The sequence below is a fragment of the Porites lutea genome, chromosome 6 (assembly GCF_958299795.1).
Source record: "Porites lutea chromosome 6, jaPorLute2.1, whole genome shotgun sequence".
NCBI lineage: Eukaryota > Metazoa > Cnidaria > Anthozoa > Scleractinia > Poritidae > Porites > Porites lutea.
Genome location: NC_133206.1, coordinates 5,417,636 through 5,428,767, shown reverse-complemented (window position 1 = coordinate 5,428,767; position 11,132 = coordinate 5,417,636). Strand labels below are relative to the sequence as shown.

General features: G+C 38.3%; 1 protein-coding gene across 1 annotated transcript; it reads right to left on the bottom strand.

The window, feature by feature from the left end:
- Positions 1 to 1,531: 1,531 nt before the first annotated feature.
- On the bottom strand, positions 1,532 to 6,444 carry LOC140941115 (ribosomal L1 domain-containing protein 1-like). The gene is made up of 6 exons (XM_073390080.1): positions 6,378 to 6,444; positions 6,110 to 6,252; positions 5,376 to 5,487; positions 4,764 to 4,912; positions 3,611 to 3,709; positions 1,532 to 2,160 (listed from the first exon to the last, which is right to left on the bottom strand). Exons 1-6 carry the CDS (start codon positions 6,429 to 6,431, stop codon positions 1,932 to 1,934), a joined length of 786 nt encoding a protein of 261 aa, XP_073246181.1. The 5' UTR covers positions 6,432 to 6,444; the 3' UTR covers positions 1,532 to 1,931.
- Between the last annotated feature and the right edge of the window lie 4,688 nt (positions 6,445 to 11,132).

Sequence of the window (11,132 nt, the reverse complement as noted above, 5' to 3'; positions counted from 1 at the left end):
GGGAAAAAAGCAATAAGTTTAGATTAGCAAAATAACAACTTTGCACGTGCATCACATTTCTTTGCCGTCATTGCACGACTACAACGTGAAAGTGCCTTCACGTTTTCGGTCGAGGAAGTGAACACAAGACAAAACAACTTTCTTCTTCTTTTCCTGAACTTTTATACAGTCCTTTTGAATTCAACTACAAAACAAATTGCCAACATTTGACGAATCAAACGAGATGGAATAAGCGAGATAAAGTTTGAGGCAGTGCGACGGTTTCGTAGCTGTCGACATTAGCGAGAGTTCGTAATCAGCCGGGAGTTTATTTCAGTCAAACAACTGCAATTTATTTTTGCCTTGGATTTGCTGAGCTGCTGTCCGTATTATCAGGGTGTACGTTATAGCGGGGTCTCCGCAAGGCGAGAGTGAACTAGCTGTTTGTCGAGGTGAGAAAGGGAGAGACCGGATGAACCCGCCAGGGAAAAACTACTCGGAGCAGACGAGCATTTCCTAAAACTCCCGAAGAGTTTTTTGGCCCAGAAAATTACATTTTTCACATTTGTTTGTCCTCATTAATTTTATTAGCCTGTTCCAAGCGTTCAGATAGTGGAGAGCGGTGCGAAGTAAAGAAAGCGATCATTTTTACTTCGCACCGCTCCCCACTATCTGAACGCCCGAAACAGGCTATCATTTTATTTAAACGATCATTGCGAGGTTTGTGCAAAGAAAGCCAACATTCAGTTAGGATCTTTTAAAGTTTTGAAATTTTTCCATTTATATGAAAGAAATCAAAATCGCATTTCTGCTAATAAATTTTGCGATCCTATAGAATGTTTTTTGCAGGGCCGAAATATTTTTGGGAGTCTTGGGAAACGCATGTTAACAAACAGCAATCCCGCACATAAAGCGTTGACGCCGGGACTAGAAGCCAGGCCACACTGGCGGAAGGTAGTGCTCTTAATACTTCGCCACCCTTGCTCCCCAAACACATATAATTGGTAACCATTTCTTCCTTCCTATTTTTACAACATATAAAGCACTTAAAATGAACACGCATATAACAACCAAGCAAGCGTTTGTCTGGCTAATGCTATTTCATATTTTATTTTAGTTCATTGTCAGAAGGATTCACAGAAAAGCCAACTTTTTATCCAAAAATCTCGGTATGGGTAGAGTTTTTCGTTCTTGGTATTTAAGTCAAAAACAGCTGGGGTGGTGAGAAATGCTCTTCTAGTCCTGACTCGTCCCCAGTCGTCTTCGCGTAACGCGCGCGGGCGGGAGCGGTCTCTCTCCCTCGCTTTCCTCCTTCCCATCACACCCCGCGCGCCGCCACTAGGGAGAGAGAGTGAGAGACGTCTGGGGACGAGTCAGCTTCTAGTCCGTAAATTAATCCAGCGTGACGATAAAATTACATCACGAAACAAATTACTTGTTGCGTTGTCTTTTCAACCACGTTATAACCTGCATGGGAAGGACAGAGAAATGAGAACACTCGGAGGAATGAACCGTGGGTGCATGTGACCGTTGTGTTTATCTTACCAGCAGAGCTGACGTCAGCAGCAGATCAAGGGCTAATGTACTCCTGGACAAGGAGTGGTCCTAAATGATGTTTATTATAAGAAATACATCACATATAAACCGTACAGAACGATACTTCATATCCGCATGTCAATGTTCGAATTCCGTTAAACTTCTTAAAGGTCTATTTTGTTCAAGGCTTCAATTCGCAACTTCTTCAACTGAATAGGTACAACAATTGGTTGATCATTCCTTAAGTTAATTATTTTGATGCAAAAGGTTGCACTCTGCAAACGGTTCCAGCCATTTATTGGCAAACTATTTGATGGTTCCAATGCCGGTCAACCTCGAAGGCAAAATAACCAAACAATTCATCCCTGATCCTCTTACAAGTACAAAATATAAAAGGAACTTGAAAAGATTGATGGTCACGCTTTTTTCTTCTTTTTCTTCGGTGGTTCTGATGTTTCAAGAGCAAGGGATTTTTCTGGTAGCGAGGTATAAATGGGAAGAGATATAGAGTCTGTTGTCTTCAGGTTCAAAGACTGAATGTTGTTCCAACCTCTCGGAACTATCCTAGCGATTTCAGACACAGCAGCAACAACATTTTCCACAGCTTCCTCCACTGACTGGCCGGTGTGCGCCACCTTAAGTGCGCTGTATTGGTAAAAAAGAAGATAGAAAATTAAAGCAGAGATAGTGATTTTAATGGAAACCGGTCGTTTTGTTAAAAAGTCGTTTCTAAACAAGTCGTTTTGATACGAATTCAAGCAGTGAAATGACACAAAAATTTCGTTCCCTTCAAGTATAGTTTGCGCGTGAAATCTATCAAAATGACCAGTAACGGATTTTATTAGTGTGCGTCGGTCTGCCAAGCGGCAGGTCGTAGGTTCAAACCCAACAAGGACCAACACCAAGGTGTTTAAAAAATTAAGTAAGATCATGCTGGCTGGGGTTCGAGAATTGGCGTATTTTTCGTTTAAATGGGAAAACTGGAAATTCCGGTTGGAAAATCAAATGGTTCGCCCCATTCCGTTGGAAGGCTTAAAAAAAATGGGCTGATAAAAAAAAAAAAAAAAAAATACGAGGCGATGCCATTTTTTCTACTCTTTTTAGTCTGTTCAGCTAATTTGGATAGACTTTGCAGCGAGTCATTCTCCCATCACTTCAAATTTTATAGTATTATGTTTACGCACAAGACTTCCACCCGGGTGGTTTGTGTAAATGGTAACAGCTCCTGGTCTCAGTTCAGAATAAAAAGTCTTTGGGTGTTAAGCCATTACGCTTGTCCCCTTCACCCTCCTTTCATTGGTCAAATGGAAGGGAAGGGGATGCAAAAGAACCCACACTACTGGTCGAAAAGAGCAGGGGAAGTATCCCTGGTGGTGTGTACCTTGCACACATCATTTCATATCATGGGTTGGGTGGGTTACAGTAAGCTCATAAATGAACTTATAGTAGCCTGCAAATGCAGGCATATTTCTGGGTTGTCACCTCTCCCCATAACCGGAATGACCAGCTACACCGGTGCCCTTCTTTGCTCACCTTGGAACTTACTGTTAACATGCTGATATAATAAAGAGGACATATCTGTTGTCCTCTCAACCATAACATTTCCATCATTTGTTCCTTTTTGTAAAACCAAGCCTGCCTGGCAGGTGCCAAAAGGGGTGGGTAATCTGGACAAAAAGAAAAAGGGAGTTCTCCTCTACCGCCCTCCCCGCCTCTTTTTTTGCACATACCAAGCAGGCAATGTAAATTCCTAAAAAAATAAAAGTTCTGCCAAAGAGGTCACTGAACATTTTGGATGGTGAAGTCTGAAAAGCTTAAAGCATATAGCAAAGAAGTCTGCTCGGCTTCATATTCATTGTACTTTGTAACTGTGGTCAAACGTCAGCACATCAATTAGCTTGTGTGGCAGGCATTAAAAGGTGAGAAAGGGGAAGGGAAAGGGGGTACTTGGGCACATGAGAGTGCAATGGACAAGTGAGGAAGAGATTAATTTCCTTTCATCCCGCTCCCCTCATGCTTTCATTCCCAAATTGCCCCTTTTCCTTTTAAAGCCTGCCAGGTAGACTACAGATTAATATCTTATGAGAACTTGTACCTGCATGGTCCATGACCCAAGCTCAAAAGAGAACAATGAAGAACTTTGTCTAATTCCTTCTCTAGATTGGTTTTCTTTAGATCTACTGGGACAGGAAACCTGCAGACATACAATTTAAAGCATTAGTTCTGTTGTTGTGGTTGTTGTTAACATTACCATTTGCTGCCATTCAAATATATATTCTTAGTGGCTTTTTGCAGTTCTTGATCACCTTTTACATGGAAGTGTCAATAACGAAATGGGAAATACTACAAGTCCAACACTATTAATGTATACAATCTCTTTTTCATTTAACAGTGCTAAAATTTAATGTTTCAGTTTAGCTAGGCTGAAAAGCAGGAAACAAAAAAAACAACCAAACAACAACAATAACAGCAATAATAATAATATTATCATTATTATGAAATAAAAATAATTCCATCACCATCATTCTCATCATCATTCTCATCATCATAGCAATGGTAAAAACAGTGTTCAAACCAGTACACAAAGTCCATTTTTTGCTTACACAGAGGGCAAAGTGATCCCATTTCATAATTTTAATTAATTGTTAAATAACAATTTTTGGATAAGGCTGAGGGTGTTATCCGACAAGGCCAATTAGGCTGAGGCGGATAGTGCCATCTGAGATCTCGATAATTCTTCAGATGATACAAGAGCCGAATTCAATAAATGGTTTATTATTCATTATTTATTATTTATTCAATTTTTCACCTATTTCTTCCTCGTGAAAGGAGTGAAATGTTTCACCAATTTGAACTCTCTACCAAAAAAACTTGACAGCCTTATCCGCAGGTCTTCTAAGTTAACTGTTCAGTTTTCTGGCAATTATGTCACACAATATTTATTGACCACGTTTTTCTTATATTGCCAATCAGAAATCAGCCAATCAAAAATGGAGAAATATTTTGAATGAATAATAATATCAGTTTGAAGACTCAAAAACTAAAAAGCAGTGAACAACACCAGTATATTCCTTTTTAGTTTATGACTCACTGAAATTAATTTGCAGTGAAAAGAAAAAAAACATAAAAAAAATCAAAGAAAAAGCCCTCCTCCCAACAATGAACATACTGTACATCTACTGCATCAGCATATTATATTTTTTTAATCGCAAATTTACATGTAAATAAACATTTAGTGAGTTACTTACTTTTTTCTGGAGTAGAAAGTTTTTCCAAGCAGTCGTGGCAAAAAATGGTAGATTGCTTCATCACAGATAAAAACGTCATACAATGAACAAAGCTGTCGTTTCGCTTCAAATGAATGATAATTCTTTCTTAGCTTGGTCAGAGACACTACCTACATGTCAAATAGGAAATAAGTTATGCAAAGATTAGGACTAACTCATCAGCAGAAGAAAGGTATGTGAACAACACAACCATTACATTTTGACTAAAAGAAGCCATTCTAAAAATTGCACAATGTAAATGTACATCTAACTTGCAAGTTTAAAGAAAATAGCATTTAAGTAATATGAGTGAAATAAAAACTATGGCTGCATATTTCATTTTATTTGTTCCATGTCCACACTAATAATTTCAAATATCATTGGCAACAGAGATACAACTAATAATCCAATATGAAGTTGAGAGGTAGTTTTTCTTTTGTTAATTTTATTCAATTTATATAAAATTTAAATAATGTATTTAATTGTGATGCCACCTCAATGTTCTGTTGAAAAAAAAATGTAACAGTAAGAAGCTATAATTTTTCCATTCCTTGACTAATCTCAAAAATTGGTGAAATGTATAATAAGAATCACCTTTTTAACATTAACTCCCTTGGCTTTTAACATTTCCTTTGCCTTTGAACTTTCTTCTTTTGTAAATAAACAAACTTCCACGTCATCTGAGTACAGTGAGTGTGGTAACAGGCTGAAGTAAAGAAAAAAATACTTGTAACAAAAGACGTACATCCCAGAAAAAAGAGCAATAAGGCAATTTCTGGATCGCCTCAGCCCTCTGTGCCAAGGACAGGCTAAGCGCAAAGGTCCATTGATATGAAAATGAATTTTTATTCTCATGCAGATAAAAGCTCATTTTCACAATAAAGCTTTTGCACTTGGCATCGGCTTGAAATTAAGAGATTTTGGAACTTGGAAATGGCCTGTATATTAAAGGACACCCTGCAACTCTAACCTTTCTAATCGCTATATATGCTGTAAGAGAAAACACTTAGTATAAAAATATTGGTTGCAGGATTAAAGAATGGAAACAAATAATTTTCTCGTGGCTATTATGTAAACGAAAAGTATTTCACATTTATGCCTTGTTCTAGAGACTCTAAAAAGAATTGCATGGCCATTTTACAGAGAACGTTTAGAGCTACATATATTTAGTATTACCACAATGCAGCCATGAATATACATGTACAGTAGGGGATTAAAATGAAAACGATACAAAGTAACAAAACTTGAAAATAAGTTGTATTTATATTAAGCTTAAATTATTTGCCTTGTGCTGGCGGTTAAACGCATCTTCGCCTTGAAACACTTACATTTTCCTCGGCTTCTTGTCAGGATTTGGAATTTTCTTTAGAGATAAAATCAAGAGAATGGTGTCGTGGCCACTCAAGAGATGCAGTTGTTTGCCTTTTTTCTGGTCCGTATGTTTCATGAGAGCTGGAATGGCCTGTTCAACCTTGAAGAGAAACACCCATGTGAGCTTCAAAAGTGAGTAAATGCTACAGAGTACGGCAACAAGTCGATATTTGTGTGTAACACGAAAGAAGCAACCGTGTTTAAGACATCTTATGGGTTAAAAACCTGTTTTCTTTCCAATTGACTCTCGCGTATGGCTTTGCTCCCTGAATCCGCCATTTTGAAAGAAGCATGTGGCCGGGACAATTAGATGTCCGTTACATGAAATACTGCCCGGAAACTTGGCGGATCTCGCGCTTCGAGGAGCACTATGGGTAACAAAATTGGTTACGACTTTATACCAAGCAATTGACCTCACTTAGATTTTCCCCTCGTTGTTATAATAACAAATAACAACAACAAAGAGGCAAATCAGTGGCAAGAGCCGATTAGTATCGGCTCCTGTTGTCAGTGGATCAGTGATAATGCATGTTTATTCGCTTAGTTTATCCGCCTTTGCCGCAGATCAATCGTGTTAAGCATGTTTTTGACAAAAACGCTTTGGTTATTATCATAAACGCACTACTTTTGAGTAAGCTATTTTATTGCTCCTCTGTTTGGAGCAACACCACCCAAACTAATCTGGACAAACTCCAAGCTGTACAGAATTTCGCCTATAGAACTGTGAGCGGGGCTGGAAAACTTGATCATACCACTGCCTTGAATGTTAAAGGACTTGCGCTGGCTCCCAGGGAAGCAACAGCTATACTTTCGACTTGCTCAGTTTTATTATTTAAGTGCATGACTGGGTGTGCTCCAGCGTACTTAACATCGATCAAAGTTCGTAAAAAGATCGGCCGTTTCGACAAGGACAACCAGGAACTCGGAAATGTTGAGAATACCACTCTTCTGCACTGCTAGTGGCCAAAGGTCCTTCGAAAAGAGTGACGTCCCTAATAAGTTGCAGCCAGAGCCACCCAAGCAAAGCGACTTCTTCAACGCCTCCTTTAGTTAGTTAATTATTTTTCGTGTTTTTAGTTTTCTGTGTTTATTACTATAACTGTAACATTGACTCTGAAAAGCGCTGTGGGACGACCCAATAAATGTGTACGTATGTGTGCATGTATGTATGCATTAAGGCTTTGATACGGTATTCTCGCCAAAAAATAAAAAAAAGTATAATCATTTTTTTTTTCGTTATCAAATCCTTGTATGAATCTTTTTAGGCCGTAGTATGAATATTTTTTAGGGTTAATTGGCCAGCATGAATTTTTTTCATTCCCGTGAGCGACTATTTTTTTTTGTACATCGGTCCCGCCCCCCCCCCCCCCCCCCCCCAATAAGTTTTCTAATGGTCCGTCCCTTATTCGTTATTAACAATATCGGACCGGCATTTCCGGTCATTATGCATTACAACGGCATTTTTTATTTCTTTTATATTTTTATCTCTGTCAAATATGTAAAAAATCCAATCTTTCCTAACAGGTGTGAATAGTACTTATGTAAATAACGCTTTCGGGGGCCTAAAATCCTAGATTAGAAGAATTGTGGCACACCGGCCATGCAGAAGCCGAGATGTGTTTCTGACTAGCTAAGATATAGGTTTAGAATTTTTTCTTTCCTTTTTGTGCCAGTTAAAATTGATACAGGCCCTATTATTCACGGTAATATTGTTTACATTTTCGTTGAAATTTTTTTCACCAGTATTAGTTTTTTAAAATGTCATTTAAGGTAAGAAATTTTGGTGTGTCCCCTGCTAAGGCCGCCTACAACAGGGCATCTTTGACTCTCGCCGAATCTTGATAAACCCGCATTTTTTTGCCAGCACAGTTACGACAGAAAAAAATTCGTCGCGTGCGCCAGACAGTTTAATAACCCCATTGACACCCTCTAATTATAAGATGATAGGACAGTGAGGGCAACGAAAGTGCGCTAACGGTGCTAAATGTGAATTTGCGTTTTCCAATCTTCATTGCGATTCCAGTAGGAAAAAAAAAGACGAGTAAGAACCTGCCGTTTTCCCAACATAACGAAAACAGGCAGGTACATAAATGGTGCTTAGCACAAATTTAGGGTATTTAGGTTCTTGAATAGGTTCTCATTTTCAAAAGGAAAAGAAAATTTCGTCGTGGCCTGTTTACGTCCTCCATAAAACGGAAATTTAGGCACTTTTACGTCGTAGTCGTGCAGAGGCGGCTAAGAAATGTACAAAAAAGTATGCCGCAAGTGCTTATTACACCTATTGCTTTCTTGATGTTCTCGTTGCCGTCGCCGTCGTCGGATCTTCAGGTCTAGAAGCAGTCCTGAAATAAACTGTTTTTTAGAAACATTCGGAAATGAGAAAAATGATTACTATAATTTTTCCCGATTAATTTGTCAGACTTACCAAAAATCGCAAAATTAAGGTGGCTGAACAGAGTTTGATAGGTTGTGATTCGTTGCCATTCATTTGAATGTTATTTAAGACCGGTTGCAGCAATCACGAATTTGGCACAGACAAGCTTTATTTAGGGTGCGTTCCTTTGAGATGATCCGGATCAGGATCAGTGATCCGAGATCACTCGGATCATGGTAGATCAAATGAACCGATGAATCCACTGTGGACAAGGATTCATCTGTTCCGAGTTTGATCTACCATGATCAGAGTGATCTTGAATCACTCTGATCGTGATCAGCCTAAATGAACGCACCCTATGAGAAATTAACTTTATAAGGTTAAAGAGAAGATTTGGATTATTGCCATGGCAACATGGATGTTTTAAAATAAGTCTAAAAATTTAGACAGAATTCACTAGGTTTACGAAAAAATTCAGTTCCTTAATTAAGAATTTGCGCAAAGCTTACAATTAGTTAGAAGGCTAACAATTAGTAATCCTCATTCATGTTTTTATAAAACAATTTAATTAACCGAATTGTGACAAAGAGTTTTGAAATTTTTAAGAAAATAGCTATCATGCGAAATTTATTGTGTCACAAAACTCCTTCGTTGAACTTGTATTTTTGGGTTTTCATTAATTGAAGTGCGATGTTAACAGGAATTCTGCCAAATTTTGTTAAATTCTAATGAGCAGATTTAAAGATTCCCCCTATGAAAGTCAACACTTGCTCAATACTTCTGCGCTCCGTCGCTGAGATCACGCGATACGATAAAAGCAACCAAACCAGTAAATTTCTCCTAACAGCGTCTGGGCATTTTTTCAGCTTTTACACACGTTTTCTTGAAAAGCCCAATACCTGCTAATTCTCTCACGACAAAGAAGTTAACAGTGAAGGAATATAGTATTTGTAGGGGCGAAAAACTGGAGGGGTTTTTAATTTCAGTATCTCGTCACAGACTTTTGCACCGTAGTAGAAACAATTACGTCGATGACAATTTTCAGCTCTTGTACACACAATAGACATCAGGGATATTGAACGGAGGTTTTTTTTTTGGAACGCTTAACTTCTTGAGTGGTAATTTGATATCAAGAGGCTTTTACTTTTGCGGCAACGAGCCTGGTGGCTTGATGGTAATTGATGGACGTCACATACATAACATTCCTTAAGTGAAAAATAGAAGAATGTCCATAACATCGATCAGTAGATTCATCAACTATCAAATGAGCAGCTACAATAGAGTGCACCTTTTATGCTTATATTAAATTTAAGGAAATTTCAAAATCAGGTTCTTTCCTCCAGCTATTGAGGGAGAGGTCCCTGTTTTATTGATAGGCAACTAAACCAAATAGTTTCCCCCAGATATATAAAGTTAACAGTAATGGAATTAGGCTGAGTATGATTTGAAGAGTGAATTAGAGCCTCCAATTTTTTCTTTAACAACCTTTCCTCCTCGTAGACTTCCTTCAAAACATTTGCCTCTTTCCGTTGGCATGGTTTCAAAATTTATTAAAACAGATGTCAACTTTTTTTGCTGATATCAAAAGCACTGAGATGATATCCATCAAGTGATACTTTTGGCAAGTTCTTGCATTTCTTCAGTTCAGTTTTAGTCAGAAATTCCGCTATTTCGTCTGCAGATAGGAGTGAACACTGTTGACTTTTTTCGTGTTCACTCACGCATCGGTTAGTTACAGTCAAGTATATGTTTCTCTGATGGCTTTTTCTTTTTAAAACTTGTGTTAATAGCGATCAGGTCAGTGCGCAAACTTGATCTAAGATACGAAAGGCTTCAGTTTATACAGGTAATCGACTGAAGCCATGATTGGTTTTACGCCAGCACGTAACCATATCGGAGTTGGCTTTGGTTCACACAAAAAACTTAAACGGCGTTTTCGGAGTGGTTTCTGCGGAGTATTGGTAGCTTACGCAAGTTGCGTTAAAAGTCTACAATCGATCGTGTAAATGTTTCCCAATTGTCACTCTTTTTGTAAGGAAAATGCCATGCGATCAAAAAAAAAAAAAAAAGAAAAGAAAAAAAGAAAAATAAACTGTTCCACACAAACAAGACGTCAAATCTTTGGAACAATAAATTGAGATAATGTGAAATGATCATGAATTCATTGTAATATTAAACTGCCGAAGTGAACCTAGATTAAGAAATTATAATTGCTGACAGAAATTATGCAATCATACATTGGGCCCTTTACAGCTGATTATGAACGTGGTGGGAAAAAAAGCCTTTCTGGAGGGCAAGATTAACTCGCGGTGCTAGGACAAGACGAACAACGAGTTTAAAACATTTAGAATGGGAATTTCTTCCTTGGTACGTTTGTCATTTCCCAGTGCGTTCTACGCCTTGATAGCCCTGAAAAAGAGCCTATATCATGGCAATCTAAGAAAAGCGCTAGCAGCTTAGAAAAATTCAGGACATTTACGTAGTACCACTAACTTGCTCTTGTTAGACTTGAACACAGGTCGAGCTAAAAAAGAAACGGGAAATTAAAATGTGAGCGAAGCGGGGAAAGCAAGAGCGGAGGGCGAGAAAGAGGGGCTTACCTTGGC